This window comes from Schistocerca piceifrons, chromosome 8 (assembly GCF_021461385.2).
Source record: "Schistocerca piceifrons isolate TAMUIC-IGC-003096 chromosome 8, iqSchPice1.1, whole genome shotgun sequence".
Taxonomy (NCBI): Eukaryota; Metazoa; Arthropoda; class Insecta; order Orthoptera; family Acrididae; genus Schistocerca; species Schistocerca piceifrons.
Genome location: NC_060145.1, coordinates 144,050,840 through 144,071,836, shown reverse-complemented (window position 1 = coordinate 144,071,836; position 20,997 = coordinate 144,050,840). Strand labels below are relative to the sequence as shown.

The 20,997-nt window shown below is 40.0% G+C and overlaps 1 protein-coding gene across 1 annotated transcript in view; it reads right to left on the bottom strand.

Annotated features, from left to right (window-relative positions):
• LOC124712523 (solute carrier family 35 member G1) overlaps nt 1-20,997 on the bottom strand; it is a 593,502-nt gene that overhangs the window by 16,022 nt on the left and 556,483 nt on the right. Inside the window, exon 7 of the mRNA XM_047242834.1 lies at nt 20,713-20,889. Coding sequence (XP_047098790.1) covers nt 20,713-20,889 — 177 coding nt within the window. The remainder of the gene's footprint in view (nt 1-20,712; nt 20,890-20,997) is intronic.

Below are 20,997 nucleotides of genomic sequence, written 5' to 3'. Positions count from 1 at the left end.
CAATACCAGGGAATAAAGTCTTTGCAAATTTCATTCCTTGTACTCAGTTGGACAGTAACTATACCTCATAGGTAGGCTTGTGAACAATACATGCAGACATCAGCATTTGAGAAAGGACATATAGTTGCGCTCAAAGAAGCAGGTTGGAGTAATCAGTGAATTAATCGACATTTGAATAGGAGCAAGGCCACTATTTGATGATGTTGGCAGGAATCAGTGAACCATGGCTGAACACAGTGTCAAGAAGGAAGCAGTTGACCCTGAGAGATGACAGAACACAAGGACTGACCTATCATCAGAGGGGCATTTAGAGACCTGGAGTCATCATCATCATCATCATCATCATCATCATCATCATCATCATCATCATCATCAATCTGACATGCAACTGCTGCTTCAGTGACTGTAAAAGGACCACTAATAAGTAGCTCACAGAAATGGGACTGAGCTCACAGTGCCACCTGCACTGATTACCATTGATCTCTGAACACCAATAAGCCCATTTTCAGTGGTGTCAAGAACATTCAGCCTGGAATCTCACTGATTGGAATAGAATTGTCTTCAATGATGAGTTCCACATTAAACCGAGCCCCAATGACCAGTGAAAACATGTCTGGAGACACCCTGGACAGCAATGGGATACCAACCTGACTGTCACCTGTCATACAACTCAACAACCAAGAGCGATGGTTTGCAGCGCCATTTTATTCCCTAGCAGGACACGTTTAATTGTTATCTACGGCAGCCTTACAAAACAGCTGTATGTCAATGATATTCTATGCCCTGTTTTGTTGTCCTTCATGGCAAACCATCCTGGGCTTCCAACTCAGCAAGATAAACCCTCTCTGCACACAGCGAGGGTCTCTACTGCTCGTCTTCATGCTTGCTAGACTCTACCTTGGCCACCAACATTGCCAGATTTCTCTCTAATTAAGAATGTTTGGAGCATTATGGGGAGGGCTCTACAACTAGCTCAGGATTTTGGCAATCCAACGTACTGATTTGACAGAATTTGGCATGATATCCATCAGGAGGACATTCAACAACTCTACTATTCAATGCCAAACTGAATAACTGCTTGGATAAGGGCCAGTGGTGGACCAGAGCATTATGACTAAATTCAAGTATCACTTTCTCCTGAATAACTCATTAATTTTTTTCATGAAATTGTAATCATTTGTTTTTCTGTATGTGTATGTCACATCTGCCAATTTAAGTGCTATTCAGATAATTCCATCATATGTAAACCATGAGGCACACCTGGTTGAAAGTGATGGAAAATGACCAGTCACATTTGCTCAGGTGGCATGATATCAGTGTCAGAGTTGATGTAATCTGACTGAAAAATGTGGATGGCCACCAGCCAACAGCATTCAGTATGTGGAAACTTGACATTGCTTCCATGGTAAGATTTGAAAGAGTGAATGGAACTTCATGTGCTGGTAACATGACACTTGTTCAGAGGTTGATGCATTCAGTTGCTGACATGTATGAGAGGACTGAGAATAAAATGCATTTGCAACATTGCTTGAGAAGCCCCAAATTAGCTAACAATCATTGAAATGAAGTGTTTGTTTCAAATAAAGAACAGCTTGGCACAGTAAAATGACTTCTTTTTCAGAAATGTAATGCAACTGTGAGCCACACATGAAAAAGTATATCTTCTCTGAAACTATTTGTTTGAAATGTTACCTTCTATGAAAATGAAATATGAACAATAAAGAGCAGTACATGAACAGAATATAAGGTGTTGAAATATTGCTCACAGAAACTATGTAAAATACTGTTTGTTCAAATCATAAACTGTAACAATTCCATGAACCTGTAAGGTCATATTCTCATTTTCATATTCCATTAATGTTTCAAGGTACTGATAAAATAGAAGGATACCTCTATGAATATTATGCTAGTCACAACTTGATAGGAAGGGATCAGTAGAAGAACATTCAGTACTAATCCATAACAGCATATTTTGAGTTACTGCATGTTATATGTTTGCTTAAATACAAAGACAAGAACATAAATCAAATAATTGTGTAATAGACAGTGATTTCTAGTGATACATATATTGTCACAGAAGGAGCTGAGTAGCACATTCACTGTAGTGTAGTGGTTATGATACTAGACTGTTGCATGGAGAGTTGCGAGTTCAAAACTCACCTGGACCGTAAAATTTTAATTTCTATATTCAGTTTGAGTACATTCTGGTAGTATCCACAAATGTCAAGAATCATTGTACTGGAATGTTCTGTAAGTGTATATATACCATATGTGTTCTGGCTGGAGGCAGTTGGCTCCATGCTCTTGTATGTGCAAGTGCTGAATAAACCTTTGTTAAGTGAAGTTAGTGTTCATTATTCATCTCATTACACATTCTTCTATGTGACATTATTCTGGTGGAGACACTGGGTATTGGAACTTGTGATAGCGCACATTATCGACGACACAGTGGCTCCCATCAGGCCACGACAGAGCCACCGTTTACATGGTGAGAAACCTGAGTTCAAGCCGTATTTGACCAATCGCAATCTATCAGAGACAGAAGAAGAAGAGGATGTTACAATGACAGCAACTGTGCACCACCACATGAGACATCCTTCCGGGTTCTCTGGTGATGATGGACAAGAGCCAAACAAGTGACTGAAGGTATATGAAAGAACGGCCCAATTTAATAAATGAGATGACACCATGTGTTTGGCTAACGTATATTTCTACTTGGAGGGCACTGCCAAACAATGGTATGAGAACAACGAGGCGAAGTTCACGAGCTGGGAAGTATTGCAGGCAGAACTTGGCAAGTATTTTGGGGACACACAATGACAGAAGTGCACAGCTGAAGATAAACTAAAGTGCAGGGTACAGCATCCAGGAGAAATGACAGCATCCTACATTCAAGACATCTTGGAGCTGTGTAAAATAGTGGATCTTAGAATGAAGGAGGAAGATAAGGTTGCACATCTCATGAAGGGTGTTGCTGAGGACATGTATCAAGCCCTACTCCTGAAGAAGGTTTCGACAGCAGATGACTTCATAAAATAGTGCCAGTATATTGAGACAAAGGATCAAAAAAGAAATACATGCAAGAAGTTTGAACGGCTTTCAAACGTTGTATTGACGTCTGTGATGGAGGAAGAAACTGATTTCACAAGCGTTCTTCATCAGATAGTGAGAGAGGAAGTTCATAAGGCACTTGGATTGCATGATGAGCAAAAAACTGAGACACTTCAAGAGGTCATAAGGGAGGAAGTGGGACAGACATTGAACCCAATCTCTTGTCCTTGATTTCCCTTTAAAACGGCAGAAAGCCAAGACACAGGTGAAGTTACTTTCCTACAATGCCGCATGAGGAACCTGTTTGGGCACCAAGGAAGACTGACGCCTGGTGGACCCAGGATAACCAACCAGAATGTTTCCACTGCAGACGACCAGGACATGTGGTGTACTATTGTCGAGAAAGGCAGCGGATATTTGATGATGCCCGCACCAAAAGACAGTAGACCAATCTTAGCCAATTCCAACTCTGGGATGACGAAGATGAACAAGCTAGCCACTAGAGAGGACGTTCCCCAACATGCCAATCGAGGTCTCCATCGCCGTTTAGAAGCTCCTGCCGATCAACCAGCCGCCGCAACCTGGAAAACTAAAGGTGCAACCTTCCTTGGAGGTGAGGCTGCCAAAGAGAAAAATCCTCTGCCATCAATCACTACAAAAATGATAGGAAACTACGTCGATATCCTCATGGATGGCCAACAAGCCCAAGCTCTTGTGGACTCTGGAGCAACATATTCAGTCATTTCGGAGAAGTACTGTTGCCAGTTGCAGAAAACCGTATTCATCAACAACAAAACATCTCTGCTGAAGATGGCTAATGGGAAATATGTAAAACCAACAGGAAGGTGTGTCATTCGCGTGGGTATAAGTGGCCATACACAGCCCTTAGAATTTATTGTCTTACAAGAGTGTAGTCATGACGTCATTCTCAGATGGGACCTTTTGAAAGCTTCTCAGCCAATTATAGATTGAGATCGCTCGAAGATTACGCTAGATGAGATGAAATACAGTGGACAGGAAGATGCGCATCTGAGTGTGTGAAGACTATGTGTACTGGATGAAGTGATCATTCCTGCAGTCAGCAGGTAACTGTCATGTGTCATGCCATGCATCAACCCATGGATCTTGTAGTGGAATGTAAGATAAGCATACCACTGAAGAATAACTTGGTCATCCCAGCCTCTGTCATCTCATTTAAGAACGGATTTGGTGAATTGTGGATAGTTAACTGTCGCCGAGAACTGCAGATCTTTCCAAGATGCATGTGCATAGCAAACACTGAGCCATTAATTGCAGAGCAGGTGAGCGCCAGAGAAACCTCCCATGCCAAGTCTGTGGGTGCAATTAGCGCTACAACTACGAGATAAGATCTTCTAGCTTGACTATCACCAGATCTCACTAAGGAAGAACAGAAGAAGCTACTTGCCGTTCTACAAGAGTTCTCTTAATGCTTCAATCCACAGGTAAAGAACATATTAGACAAATCAACAGTGAAGCACCGGATTAGCACTGGAGACCATCAGTCAATAAGCCAGAGAGCATACCATGTGTCAGCAATGGAACACTGAACCATTCATGACGAGGTAGAGAAAATGATGAAGAATTACATCATTCAGCCTTCACAGAGCCCAAGGTCATCATCAGTGGTTCTCATCAGGAAGAAGGATGGCAGGAAGCTTAATAAGATAATAAAAAGGATGTTTAACCTCTTCCACGAATTGACGATACACTAGATTGTATGAAGGGGGCTAAATTTTTCTCAACCATGGACATGTACTCGGTATATTGGCAAATCAAAGTAGATGAGGCTGATCGTGAGAAAACTGCATTCATTACCCCTGAGGGCCTGTATGAGTTTAAGGAAATGCCGTTTGGTTTGTGTAATGCACCAGCCACTTTTGAATGGTTGATGGATAATATTCTAAGTCACCTGAAGTGGATGATGTGTCTTTGTTATTTAGATGCCATTATAGTGTTCTCAGAGACATTTGATGAACACACAAAAAGACTGAGGGCCATTCTTAAGTGTCTCCACCAAGGCAGACTGAAACTTAATCCAAGAAAGTGTCTCCTTGGAGCAAAAGAAATCAAAATACATGGACAACTTATGTCAAATGAAGGTGTGCAGCCAGACCCAGAAAAAGGTGTGATCTATAAGGGAATTTCCAATTCCTAGAAGTATTAGAGATGTGAGAAGCTTCCTCAGATTATGTTCTTATTACTGTCATTTTACCAAAGACTTTTGTATCAAAGTCAGACCACGCCAAGAGTTGTTAAAAGCTGATCTAAATTTGTCTGGGGTGGTGCTCAACAAGATTCTTTCAATGCGCTGCAAAATATTCTCACGACTGGCCCTGTACTTGGTCTGTATGACGAGAGAGCACCTACAGAAATACACACAGATGACAGTGGGTATGGGATTGGTGCTGTTCTGGTGCAAATTTTGGATGGAAAAGAGGAGGTTATAGCCTATGCTTCTAGGACACTTACAAAAGCTGAGAGAAACTACTCAATTACAGAAAGAGAATATCTTGCTGTGATCTGGGCCACGTGCAAATTTCAACAGTATCTCTATGGAAGGCCATTCACAGTTGTTACACACCATCATTCACTTTGTTGGCTGACAGGTCTTAAGGATCCAACAGGACGACTTGCCAGGTGGGCACTACGTCTTCAAGAGTATGACATTACCACAGTGTACAAAAGTGGAAGAAAACACCAAGATGCTGACTGTCTCTCAAGAAACCCTGTGCAAGACCATCAAGACTTTGATGAAGATAGTGACTGTCTCGCTGCACTCCAGGATCTCTCTGCTGAACAGAAGAAGGCCGTCAAGATAACTCAAATTATGCTTGCCTTAAATTGGTCAGAGGATGTGAAAGGAAATTTAAGGTAGTTAATGGATTACTCTGCAAGAAAAACTTTGATCTGTTTGGAAAGAGGGGGCTACCAGTGATTCCTAAACACATGCGCTTAGATGTTCTACAAAAAATTCCATGACACACCTGAGGCCAGACATTTAGAATTTATTAAGACATACGATAGGATCTGCAAGAGATTTTTCTGGCCAGGCTTATTTAGGAGTGTCCATCACTATGTGTCACACTGCTGAGAGTGTCAGAGGGAAAAGGCAGTTCCTCAGAAACCTTTCCTACATGTTGGGATTGACCTCCTCGGATGATTTCCAATGTCTGCTAGTGGCAATAGATGGATTATTGTTTGCACTGATCATGTGACTCACTATGCCATTACAAAAGCCATGAAAACAGCTGAAGCATTCGACATAGTTAAATTCATCATAGGAAACATTGTATTAAAACACGGTGCCCCAAGGTCGTTAATTACAGATTGAGGGAAAGTTTTTCAATTGAATCTTGCGACAGAGATAAACCGCAAGTGCAACATTACTCAACACACGATGACTGCCTACCATCTGCCAACTAACAGGCTTACTGAACGCCTTAATAATACCTTGGCCGACATGCTATCAATGTTCGTCAATGTTGAGCAGAACAACTGAGATAAGGTGCTAGCTTTCGTGACGTTTGCCTACAACACCGCCAAACAAGACACCACAAGATTTACGCCTCTTTTCTTGGTGCATGGGAGTGAGGCAATGATGACATCGGACACTGTGTTTCCATTACATCATGATGACATGGACGATGACTACATCATCCAGTTGTTAATCAGAGCTGAGGAAGCTTGGCAGTTAGCTTGACTCCGCATGCTGCAGGCTCAAGAAAATGATTGCTGAAGGTATGATGCGAGCCACCACCCTGTTGTCTGTTAGCTCAACTCCACACACTGCAGGCTCAAGAAAACGATCGCCGAAGCTATGGCGCAAGCCACCATCCTGTTGTCTACCAGCCTGGTGACCTCGTCTGGATCTTCACTCCTGTTCGGAAGGTTGCTCTCTGAGAAGCTCCTCAAGCACTACATTGGACCTTGTAAGGTTGTAAGACAATTGTTTGACATTACTTACGAAGATTTCGACCCTGGCACAAGACGATGAAAGATTAGAGATACAGTCCACATCCTACGAATGACGCCCTATAAGGATTCTGCAACCCAGGGTAAATTCGGACCTCCAGTGACAGGAAACAAGCGGAAAGGTGATGAAGGGTGTAGTGGCAAGGGAAGTTCTAAGAAGATCGCCACCAGGGTGAACATCGTTCATCGAGAGTCAAAGTATGGAGGACCGATGACTCATTCCTGAACTAGGAGGACATAACACCGAGATGCTGTTCTCTTATGGAGGGAACAATGTTGCAGAAGAAGCTGAGTAGAACAGTCACTGTAGTGTACCGGTAGTGGTTATGATACTAGACTGTTGCATGGAGGGTTGCGAGTTCAAAACTCACCCGAACTGTAAAATTTTAATTTATGTATTCAGTTTGAGTACATTCTGGAAGTCTCCACAAATCTCAAGAATCAAAGTACTGAAATGTTCTGTAACTGTATGTATACCATATGTGTTCTGGCTGAAGGCAGTTCACTCCACACTCTTGTATGTGCAAGTGCTGAATAAACCTTCGTTAAGTGAAGTTAGTGTTTGTCATTCATCTCATTACACCTTCTTCTACGTGACAATATTATCAGCATTAGACAAAATGACAGCTTGGTCAGACTACTCCTTTCTAGTTTGAGGGTTAGCACTTTATTCTGGTGACCCCTTCATAGTAAAAATGAAACTGTAAGTTTCAGTACTAGTTCTAAAACAGTGTTCATAAATAAAATCATTTTTTACTTATAAGGGAATCTTGTAATATATGTGTGGATGGATATGTGTGTGTGTGTGTGCGAGTGTATACCTGTCCTTTCTCCCCCTAAGGTAAGTCTTTCCACTCCCGGGATTGGAATGACTCCTTACCCTCTTCCTTAAAACCCACATCCTTTCACCTTTCCCTCTCCTTCCCTCTTTCCTGATGAAGCAACCGTGGGTTGCGAAAGCTTGAAATTTTGTGTATGTGTTTGTGTGTTTTTTATTGTGCCTATCTACCAGCGCTTTCCCGTTTGGTAAGTCATGGAATCTTTGTTTTTAATATATTTTTCCCATGTGGAATGTTTCTTTCTATTTTATTTATATATATTTATTTATATTATTTATATTTGACACCTTTTTGCAATAAGGTAAGTGATTTTAGGTCTTTATGCAGACTGTTCTAATTCCTAGTACTGAATCTATGTATCAAACTATTGGCTGGCAATACAGTCATGTTACTTGCAACACATTTCATTCAGGAATAAATATACTGAGAAGCACTGGGTAGTATAGTTCCTTGAACAGGTTTCTACATGATGTTCTTGAATTTACACCAGAAATGAGTCTTATTACACACTTCTGCACTTTTTTATATTTATACATCCAACATCTGACGTCATTCGCACTGCATATAGTGGTAAGCCCTTCCCAACTGAATTTATTATTGAGTTGTAACACTGTCAACTTCTTTGATCTGTATGTCTTCATACGTCATGCACATGCTGGAAGGAAATCTCTTACAGGTTCTGAACTACTCAATTTCAAAGCTTAACGACAGTGAACTACCCTTAAACTATTTATTAGTCAGTGAAAATTTGATTAGCAGCCATTTCTAAATCTAGACTTGACTTGCTATTTATTGCAATGTTTGCATCATCTGCAAACAAAACAATCTTAGCATCTGGCAGTATAACAGACAAGAGATCATTAATGCACCAAGAAAAAGCAAGTGACCCAAGATGGAACCTTGAGGAACACCACATGTAATTAGTTCTCAATCAGATGAAGACTGATTCCTTGGTCCACAGGTATTTCACAAGACCCTTTTTTTCCTGTTAGTTGGTAAGACTAGAACCATTTCACAGCACTGCCAGTGACTCCATAATATTCTAATTTACTTAAGAGAATGCTGTAATTGAGACAGTCAACGTCTTCTGACAGGCCACAAAAAATGCCAGTGCCCTCTAATTTGTTATCTCATGAATTAAGTACATTATCATTGTATGTGTAAATAGCCTTCTCTATAAAGGAACCCTTAAGGAACCCAAACTGTGACTTGGGCAGTATATTATTTGCAGTCAGATGCTTCAGAAGACACCTGAACACAACCTTTTCAAATATTTTTGAAAAATTGGGAAAAGTAAAACTGGTCAATAGTTTTACCCCCTCCCCACTTTCCTGTAAATTCAGCATATTTTAGCCAGTCTGGAAATGGTCAGTGGGTAGGAGATTGATTACACAAATAACTTAAGATGGAGCTCAACTCACAAGAGCATTCTTTGATTAACTTCATTGATACGTTATTTTAACCACCAGAATACTTTGATTTTAAGGATTTTATGATGGGTGCTACTTCTTTGGGTGTCATGAGTGTCATTTCCATTTCACTGAAGTTATTTGTGAAGACTGGTCTCAGATATTTCATTGCACTGTTTGCTGAACCTGATAACCCAAACCCATCAGTAAGAGAAACAAAGTACTTGTTTAAGAGGTTTACAAAACTACATGCACTTGTTACCAATGTCTCATTTATTTTTAGAGCTATCTGTTGCTCTTCCTTTTTGCCTTCACCTGTCTCTCTCTTCACTATATCCCATATAGTTTGTATTTTGTTGTCTGATGCAATTATCTTTTTCTCATAATAAAGCTGCTTAGGTTTCTTGATTATTTGCTTTGATATTTTGCAGTATTCCTAGATAGTAGATACAGTCTCTTTTTGTGCCACAGGATACTTTATTCCTTGTGCAATCCATGGTTTATTTTTACACTTCTGTTTTATTTGATTTACCTTTAGGGGAAACAACTTTCAAAAGAGTAAGTAACTTAAGTAATGAATATTTTGTATTTTTCATTTGAGTCAGAAGTGCTGTAAACATCTATCCAGTTCACATCTTTCAGCAGTTTCTTAAAAGTCTCAATTTTTGACTAACTTATTACCCTCCTGTACTCAGGTTTAACAGATTACATATCCTGACAAGTTTCAACATTTAACATATGATGCTGCATGTTATGATCAGATAACCCATTTACTATTGGTTTTGTGATATGACTTTTTTCCCTAGATTTGTCTACAAATGTATTATCAGAAGCAGTCTCAGAATATTTACATACCTTGATTGCAAAGTTCACACAAAGAATTAAACTGAATGACAGTGTGACCAATTGCAATAACTGTCTGCATTAAAATCACCAGCAACCTTTCCCTATTTTTTACTGTAAGATTGGACAACAAAGTTTCCAGATATTTTATGAAGAGGATAAAGTTTCCTGAAGGTGCTCTTTGGCTACTTACTATTATACAGGACTTGTTATGAAAGACTACTTCTGTTGCACAAGCTTGTATGTGCTACTCAGAGTAAAATTTATTAATATCAATATTCTTGAAATTAAGAGAGTTTCTGACAAATGTGGTAACTCCTACTTTCTCCATATTTTCTCTACAGAAGTAAGAAGCTAACTTGAACCCTGTAAAATTTAACATATATATATGAATGCTCATATGATGCTCAGAGAGGCAAATTATATCAGCTGATTTGCTGAACTGTAATTCTTCTACACAGGTGATACACTCATTAAGCTTATCCCTTACGCCTCAGCTATTCTGATACAATAAGAAGGGTTACTGATTTTGTGCATTGGCTGAATTACAACTGGATGAAATTAATTTTTCTGTAAATTTTTGAATATCTTCAGTTTCAATCAGAGGCTCTTTGGAAGAATTATGTACATTAAAATTTGCTTTCTGGCTGCCTCTTTTATGAGTGTGAATTCATTTTCAACCCGACTGTAAATCTTTTGTTCCTACTTCCCTGCCTTAAAAAACTGCTGTTCTGTCACTTATAACCACTGGTACTTTTATCATATGTGAAAGTGCTTCCCCCCCCCCCTCCCCCAAGTTATTTATTATTTGCCCATACAGTTTTCCCTTCCTTTTCCAGTTACAGTGAAGACCATGCCTAGTACAGTCCCACCTACTGATGGAATCAACAGGAGACCCCATACCTGATCCGAGCAGCCAATCCATCTCTAAATTAACTCTCCTAACAGAAGAGTTTAAATGAGGCCAGTCATTGCGTCTCAGAACAGACATGAGGTTTGTCTAAAAAGTATCTGAACTTCAACTTTACCCACAAAATAGAGATGATAGCATGGAGCCACTGTACACAGTAAAGGATGAGACCTTTGTGCACATGCATGAATTTTGTCCCTGCCTTCCAGCACATCAGTCGCTGCTTGTTGGTTGCTGAGTGAGGTGCTACACAACGTGTTCGTTGGATTACCGATTCTCTCAAGATGACTGTATGTGTTGAGCAAATATACTGCATCAAATTTTGTCAAAAGCGTGGTGATTCTCACAGCAAAACAATTCGTAAGATTCAGCAGGTGTTTGGAGAAGATGCGACAGGTGTAATACAAATTAAGGAGTTGTTCAACCGATTCAAAACTGGCCACAAGTCAGCGGAAAGTGACCAGCGTTCTGGCAGGACCCAAACAACTGTGAGTGCAGCTGTTGTTGATAGGGTGCTAAATTTGGTGATGGCACATCATCGATTGACCATATAGGAGATTGCCCAAGAGGTTGGAGTAAGTAAAGATTCTGCACATGCAATTTTTCGTGATGATTTGAACATGCATTGAGTGGCTGAGAAATCTGTGCCCAAGTTGTTGTCGCTGGAACAAAATAAACTCTGTTTTGACATTAGACAGGAGCTCCTGGACACCACCAACACTGAATGTGGATTTCTGAACACCGTGATAACTGGAGATGAGTCATGGGTGTATGGGTATGACCCAGAAACAAAATGAGAGTTGTCGCAATGGAAGCACCCCGAGTCTCCAAGTTTTCCATCTGTTTTATGGCCTCTTGCATCTCGCCTGGTGTGACGTTATCTTCTTGATTCACAAGTTGGCCCCCTTCATCCTGTGTAGCCATTATTTCTTCCCCTTTGTCATCATCTTTAGTCCATAGTTCTTCATAGTGTTTAATCCAAGTCCCATTTTCTATGATATTTATTCTTGCAGCACCTTTTTCTTGACTGTCAATTTTTTAAGTGAGTTTAATGGCCACTTCTTGTCAAACATGCACATAATTTTCTATACTGGATATAAATTTTTCCAAAGATCCTTGATGAGCATTCTTTTCTTCTGTTTTTGCCATTGTGCCCTTCATATACAGGGTGGTCCATTGATAGTGATCGGGCCAAATATCTCACGAAATAAGCATCAAATGAAAAAGACTACAAAGAACGAAACTCATCTAGGTTGAAGGGGGAAACCAGATGGCCCTATGGTTGGCCCACTAGATGGCACTGCCATAGGCCAAACGGATATCAACTGCGTTTTTTTTTTTTTAATACGAACCCCCATTTTTATTACATATTCTTGTAGTATGTAAAGAAATATGGATGTTCTAGTTGGACCATTTTTTTCGCTTTGTGATAGATGGCACTGTAATAGTCACAAATGTAGTACGTGGTATCACATAACATTCCGCCAGTGTGGACGATATTTGCTTCGTGATACATTACCCGTGTTAAAATGGACCGTTTACCAAATGCAGAAAAGGTCGATATTCTGTTGATGTATGGCTATTGTGATCAAAATGCTCAACGTGCATGTGCTATGTATGCTGCTCGGTATCCTGGACGAGGTCATCCAAGTGTCTGGACCATTTGCGGGATACTTACGTTACTTAAGGAAACAGGAAGTGTTCAGCCACATGTGAAATGTCAACCACGACGTGCAACAAATGATGATGCCCAGGTACGTGTTTTAGCTGCTGTCGTGGCTAATCCACACATCAGTAGCAGACAAACAGTGTGAGAATCGGGAATCTCAAAAACGTTGGTGTTGAGAATGCTACATCAACATCGATTGCATCCGTACCATATTTCTATGCACCAGGAATTGCATGGCAACGACTTTGAACATCATGTACAGTTCTGCCACTGGGAACAAGAGAAATTACGGGATGATGTCACATTTTTTGCACACATTCTATTTAGCGATGAAGCGTCATTCACCAGCAGCAGTAACATAAACCGGCATAATATGCGCTATTGGGCAACAGAAAATCCACGATGGCTGCGACAAGTAGAACATCAGCGACCTTGGCGGGCTAATGTATGGTGCGGCATTATGGGAGGAAGGATAAATGGCCCCCATTTTATCAATGGCAATGTAAATGGTGCAATGTATGCTGATTTCCTATGTAATGTTCTACCAATGTTACTACAAGATGTTTCACTGCATGACAGAATGGCGATGTACTTCCAACATGATGGATGTCTGGCACATAGCTCGCGTGTGGTTGAAGCGGTATTGAATAGCATATTTCATGACAAGTGGATTGGTTGTCGAAGCACCATACCATGGTGACGTCCCCGGATTTCTTTGTGTGGGGAAAGTTGAAGGATATTTGCTATCGTGATCCACCGACAACACCTGACAACATGCGTCAGCGCATTGTCAATGCATGTGCGAACATTATGGAAGGCGAACTACTCGCTGTTGAGAGGAATGTCATTACACGTATTGCCAAATGCATTGATGTTGACGGACATCATTTTGAGCATTTATTGCATTAATGTGGTATTTACATGCAATCACGCTGTAACAGCATCAGTTCTCAGAAATGATAAGTTCACAGAGGTACATGTATCACATTGGAACAACCAAAATAAAATGTTCAAACATACCTACGTTCTGTATTTTAATTTAAAAAACCTACCTGTTACCAACTGTTCGTCTAAAATTGTGAGCCATATGTTTGTGACTACAACAACGCCATCTATCACAAAGCAAAAAAAGTGGTCCAACTAAAACATTCATATTTCTTTACGTATTACACAAATATGTAATAAAAAATGGGGGTTCCTCTTTAAAAAAAAACGCAGTTGATATCTGTTTTACCTATGGCAGCACCATCTAGCAGGCCAACCATACCGCCATCTGCTTTCCCACTTCAAGCTATACAAGTTTCGTTCCTTGTAGTTTTTTAATTTGATGCATATTTCGTGAGATATTTGGCCCAGTCACGATCAATGGACCACCCTGTATGTAAAAACAGCAGCAATAATTCCTCTGCCCCTCCCCCTCCCCCCCTATGCCCCCCCCCCCCCCAATTACTATCCAACCAAATAGAAATAATAGGACCAGTACAACATGAAACACAAATACGTTGTCAGAAACTGTCTTCAGTACTGCTCAGAGTGGTGCATATGATAATTTCATGTTCTTAATATGCAAACATTCCCTGTTGTCTGGAATAGTATTATGCTTATTGAAGACATCTCATTTAAGTCATATTATATTCTTCAGAAAGAGCAACAACTCAGGCTTTACCAACATCTGTTTCATGTGTTTTGTGGAAACATATTGCTCTAAATATTCCCAAGTCTTCTGCTACCTGCACGATGATACTCCACATATATTTTTACTAATTGTTCAACCATTATTTGTAACTACTCTCTTGGTTGTTCAGTGATCCTACCTCATCAGGTGTGATACCCAAACATTAAGTCTGTTAGAACAAAATTATCAAAATATTAGTCTTCATCGGTGCCATGTCTACTAAAAATGTGAGAAAAGAAGATGTAAGCAATCAAAAGGAGAACTAAAGTATTGTTAGCAGGTGAATAAGACAGCCAACCAGTTGCAATAAATGATGGTCTTCAGTTAATCTTAACCATGGTTTCAACAGATTTAAACCCATATTCTTCAGAAGGGCAAGAAACAAATTTCACATTAGTAAATAGTCAGTTAGTCACATGAGATGTGTAGGAAATGATCTGTACACCCATCTGTAAAAGTTAAGGCCCCTAAAATCAAGGTCTTGTCACATCAGTAAAATCAATCACACAAAATGCCAGAGCATGTTAAGCTCTAAGACCATGTAGCTCTTAACATGGTCTTGCATTTTATGAGACTGATTTTACTGATGTGGCAAGCCTTTGATTTTAGGGGCCTCAGTTTTTACAAATGGATGTACACATCATTGCTGACACATTTTATGTGGAGATGTTAGATCACTTTACTAACTGACTATTCGCTAATGTGAAATTTACTTCTTGTCCTTCTGAAGAATATGGGTTTAAATCTGTTGAAACCATGGTTAAGGTTAACTTAAAACCACCATTTATTGCAACTGGTTGGCTGTCCTATTCGCCTGCTATTCTGCAGCTGAGTATTCCTCTAATGAGAAGCAAACTTGAGTTTTAAATAGGTTAACATGAAACACGTCTTTAAGAAAGTTTAGTTTTAAATCTCTAAAAGATTACATTTTATAGATGGTTTAATTAAGTTACATAAATTCTCAAAAGTGTACAAAAATGTAGCAAACACTTGTCAACATATTGCCACACAGACCCAGGAGGAGCTGTTTGAAGCAAATGAATGCACAGTTGTTCTGTAAGGGTGGGAGCCACAGTCCTTGATGTGATCAACTCCAACTGCAGGAAGAAAGTTTGTGAGAGAAAGTAAAGGCTGTAGCAGGCTGGAAACATTCAGACCAAATAAGACATAATGAACTATAACTCTCTCCAGTAAATGAAACAACTGAAAAGCACACACAAGAATGATAAGAGTAATACCCTACGAATAAATGATGTTGCCTCCGTAAGATACCACATACTGATTAAGAAGCAAAATAATTTTGTGAAGATCAAGGAATAAGCAAGGTATCACATGACAAACAAAGCAGATAGCTCCTCTTAACTTATAATGGCACCCTGGTTAATGAAGTGTTCCTCACCTTCTAGAAGGTGTTCAGTGCAGTTCTGTATTGTCACTTAGTATACAAAACATGAGATTATTGGAAGTTGAACTAGTTTCCTGAGTGGATGCAAGAATTTCTAACATGTAGAATTAAATCGATTGTTTTTAACAGAACAACATTGTCAGATGTGAAAGAAATTATATTGAGCAAGCAGTGAAGAAAATAAAAGAAAAATTTGGAGTAGGAATTAAAATCCATGGAGAAGAAATAAAACTTTGAGGTTTGCCAACAACATTGTAATTCTGTCAGAGATAATCAAGGACCTGGAAGAGCAATTGAACATAATGGACAGTGTCCTGAAAGGACAATATAAGGTGAACATCAACAAAAGCAATGGAATGTAGGTAAATTAAATCAGGTGATGCTGAGGGAATTAGATTAGGAAATAACACACTTAAAGTAGTACATGAGTTTTTCTGCCTGGGAAGCAAAATAAGTGATGATGGTCAAAGTAGAGAAGATATAAAATGGAGACTGGCTATACCAAGGAAGTGTTTCTGAAGAAGAGAAATTTGTTAACTTCTAGTATAGATTTACATGTCAGGAAGTCCTTTCTGAAAGTATTTGTATGGAGCGTAGCTATGTATGGAAGCGAAACATGGACGAAAAATAGTTTAGACAAAAAGGGAATAGAAGCTTTCAAAATGTTGAGCTAGAGAAGAATTCTGAAGATTAAGTGGGTAGACCATGTAACTAACGATGAGGTACTGAACAGAATTGGGGAGTAGAAGAATTTGTTGCACAACTTGACTAGAAGGAGGACACATTTGGTAGGACTTGTTCTGAGGCATCAAGGAATCCAATTTAGTACTGGAGTGAAGCGTGGTGGGTAAAAATCATAAAGGGAGACCAAGCGATTAATACACTAAGCAGATTTAGAAGGGTGTAGGTTGCAGTAGTTACTCAGGGATGAAGATGCTTGCAAAGGATAGAGTAGCATGGAGAGCTGCATCATGAAGACCACAACAACAATGTGAAAGTAACTTCAAGAGCACACAAAAAAAGAGTTATGGGGCCATTAATGTTAAAGACATGCATAATTTATCTGTTGGATAACATAACAGCTCTGTTGGTGGACAGTGTTGTTGCATACAGAAAACAGTAGCAAAATCCAGGAAAACCTGCAAAGGATCAACACATGGAGCAGAGTTTGAGTTGACTCCCGTTACAAGTAAAAGTAATGTATTACTCATGCATATATGGAAAAATCTGTTAATGCACCAGACAGTAACTACCATAAAACATTTGACAGTAACCAAAAGGGTTTGACATTAACCATCTGGTGAGACCTAAGGTGCAGTTCAGTTGAAGAAATGTAGGTCAATGTAGCTCATTCACAAAACAAATGTCTCACAAAACACCTGTTCAACTGATTCTCAGGTATTGTTGATGAATTTGGGACACTTACTATGTAGGATTAACAGAGAAGATTCAAAGAATTACAGCACATTTTGACATGGTTTTGTTTAGCAAAGAGATCAAGAAGGAACTGACAAATTGCCTGTTGGCTTCTGTCTCTGGTTCTTCAACTGCTGTTCACTTGATGATTTTTCTGACATTTCACCAGCATGAGCGTGTGGCACTGTTAAAGCTTCACACTCCATTTATGGTGGCAGACTGAAGTTTACCTCGTGGCCACAGATTATATGCACCTGGCACACCAACGTCTGAAGGCATTTCTGTGGACATTACCACTGTGGTTCTTCCATTGCTCCCCGCAATGGTGATTTGGAGCAGCACAGGAATCCAAGATCTGTTTACCTTGAGACTTTCCTCTTTCTTCCTGAAGCTATTTTCACATTTGTGGATTTCTATAGCGTTTCTGAACAAGCAAGTGTGACAGCTCTTCTCTACAGCAAGATTTTCCATGTCAGCAAATTTTATTATGTGGTCAATCTCAGATGTGCACGCTCCACCAAGGCGGATTTCTCCACTTGTCCCAACCTGCAATTCCACTTATGTTTGGTGATCCTGGTGTTGACTAATGGTCCAGTCATTCCAACATAGACTTTTCCACATGTACATGGTGTACAGGATATTTCCGACATTTCAAGTGGGTTCCTTTTCACCTTTGCCAATCTGAGATGTTCTTTGATAATCTTTGTTGGCTTATAAATAGTCTTTACACTCTGTCTGCACAATACACATCCAATTCTGTCTGTCACTCTGGGAACATATGGCAGAAAGGCCACACCCGACAATGCTTGATTCTGTGACACTTCTTATGTAACTGGTGGTTTACCCATTGCTTCTCACAATGCTTTCTAGGTGTTCCATCTCATGTCCGAGGTGCTGCAGTTCACATATTTGTCTTGCATCCATTACACATGTATTTATTATGCCTCTTTTCTGGTTCAGGTGGTGATTTGACTGTTTCTGTAGGTATTGGTTAGTGTGTTTTGGTTTTCGATACATGCTGTGTCCCAGGAATTTACCATCCCTCATAACTAGAACATCAATCTAGAGTAACTGTCGGTACTTTTCTCTCTCTATGGTAAATTTTATGTTGTCATGGAGCTTGCTGAGGTGTCCTAGGGGATCACCAGGCTGTTTCTCACCATGGCTCCACACAAAAAAGGTATTGTTTGTGTGTCCGTACCACACCTTAAATTTAAAAGATACCAAGTCCAGCACTTATACTTTGAAATGTTTCATGAAGAAATTGGATACCACTGGACTAAGTAGATTATCTGTGGTGATGCATTACAGAAGTTGCCATTCCACATGAAATGCCTCATGGTTAGACATGTATGAAAGAGCCTGCTGATGTCTTGCAGGAAAATGGAAGTGATATACTCCAGAGAATCATTGAGTGGCACTTTATTAAACAAAGAAAGAACATTAAAGCTCACCAGGCTGTCATTTGGTTCAAGTTTTAGTTTTCTCAACTTCTCAATAGAATGTCCCAAGTCCTTTATGTATGTGTTGGTCTTTCCCATGTGCAGCTGATGCAAAGAGGTCAAGTGTTCCACCAGTTTGTACATCAGCGAGCCATGAGCACTCACAAACAGTCTTAATGGAACATTATCTTTATTGCCTTTTGGTAATTCATACAGCAGAGATGGTAAGGCTTCTGTTTTGCACACAGGTTCCTCTGTATGACCACTGAGAAAGAAGATACTTTGATTAACTGATTGGTACTCCATGTGATCTACTGCATTGGAACTGCTTTGCTTCTGGCAGACTGTCAGAGCTAATAGATCCTGAATCTTCCACTAATGATCTTCATTCTACATTACAACATTCACGTTTCCTGTGTCATCAGGCAGTAACTCTTTCTCCAGATTGTGAGCTGGTAGTTTTGCTCGGCACATTATCCTGGCAGTTTCAGTGCATATTTGCTCACCACTTTCACAAGAAAGGGTCCACATGGCCACTTCAGTATTAGCAGTTATATCTTCCATAGGTATGGTTCTCAAGATGATGATGAAATTCCCTCCTAGACTGTTCCTCTTTGATGAATGGTCATTCATTGAGGTTGACCACTGTGCGTGACGCATCACGATTTTAGCTATCAATATGCTTCCCACCTCTTGCAAACTTTTTCTTCTGTTGTTCAGTGCAGTGGTATGTGATTGTGTTAATGCAGCATAAAGGCTGCTTATAAACCAACGAAGAAGATCAAAGAGACCCACTTTCAATGTAAGGAATATTCCACATACCATGTACACGTGTAAAAGTGTATGCTGGAATGACTGGACAATCAATCAACATCAGTATCACTGAACACAAGCAGCATTGCAGGTTGGGACTACTGGAGAAAGCAACCATGGTGTAGCATATGCTGTGTGACTCTGTGATGATGATGATGATGATGATGATGATGATGATGCTGATGATGATATTTGGTTTGTGGGGCACTCAACTGCGCAGTCATCAGCACCCACACAAAGTCCCATTTTTTAAACAGTCCAATCTAGCCACTGTCATGAATGATGATGATGAAATGGTGAGGACAACACAAACACCCAGTTCTTGGGCAGATAAAATCCCCAACCCAGCCGGGAATCAAACCCAGGACCCTGTGATCCACCAGAGGCAGCAACACTAGCCATTAGACCACGAGCTGCAGATGTGACTCTGTATGACCAACAACGTTATAAAATTGGCCTACGTGAAAGTTCTTGTTGAAGAGACGAGCTATCACACCACTTGTTCAGCAAAGATATATAAATCTGTAAACATGACAATAGCGTCAACTAGAAAGAGAAAAGCCTCAAGGTGAATGGATCCTGGATTCCCACACTGCAGTGGAACACTGATAATGACCACGGAAAAGCCCTCAGATGTTGGCATGCCAGCGAATCTTTGACAATGACAGCCACTTTTGTTGATGAAATGTCAGGAAAGTCATCAAACAAACATCGATCAAAGAACCCGAGACAGAAGCCAACAGGTAGTTTGTCAATAAGTGGTCGTGAAAGCCTTAAGACTCCAGAAGGAATTGATAGAAGAGAGAGCAGGCACAGCTCTCATACAAGGGTATTATGGAGTTATTTGCCCAATGCCTATGCCAGACACTATAGAAGAGCATTTGTGCACCACCGAGAGTATCACTGTTAAAACTCAGAGTGTATGCTTCAGGAATAGCTGCTCACTGACTAGTAATCCGCTTGTCTGCAAACAATATGGCCATCCTTCTTTCAGTGTGTAATGTAATATGTACTAATAGTCAGCCCTGTCAAAATATTCTATAATGTTTTTCCATTTCATTCACCCTGCTTAAAAATGTTACACAAAAATTTTGAAAATATACTGCATGTCAAACTTCATAGCAACAAACAACTTTGTGACAAGCATTTGTCACTATGCTTTCTTGCTTCCATAAAACTAACTCTGAGTAATATATGCAGCTAATAGTTCTGGAAGATGGAAATGAAATAACTGTAACTGTCTGTACCTGTTTGGCACTTCTTTGAAGAAAAGGAGCTGCCATATGAAAGCAAAAACAATATCTGCTGAGCGAGCAATGGCTACAGGACCAGCCTGCTCCAGTTGTAGAGACATTGTGAGCAGGATCTGTCCTCCAAAGCTGAGCAGTGCCAGGGCCACAACCAGGAACCTGTCGAAGCCACACCTGTGAAGACAAACATGTGTACAGATTTAGTTCTACAAGCCCCAAACAATGGTGAATATACATAGTTAGAATAAGTGCATTGCATACTGCAAAGTGCACCATAACCAG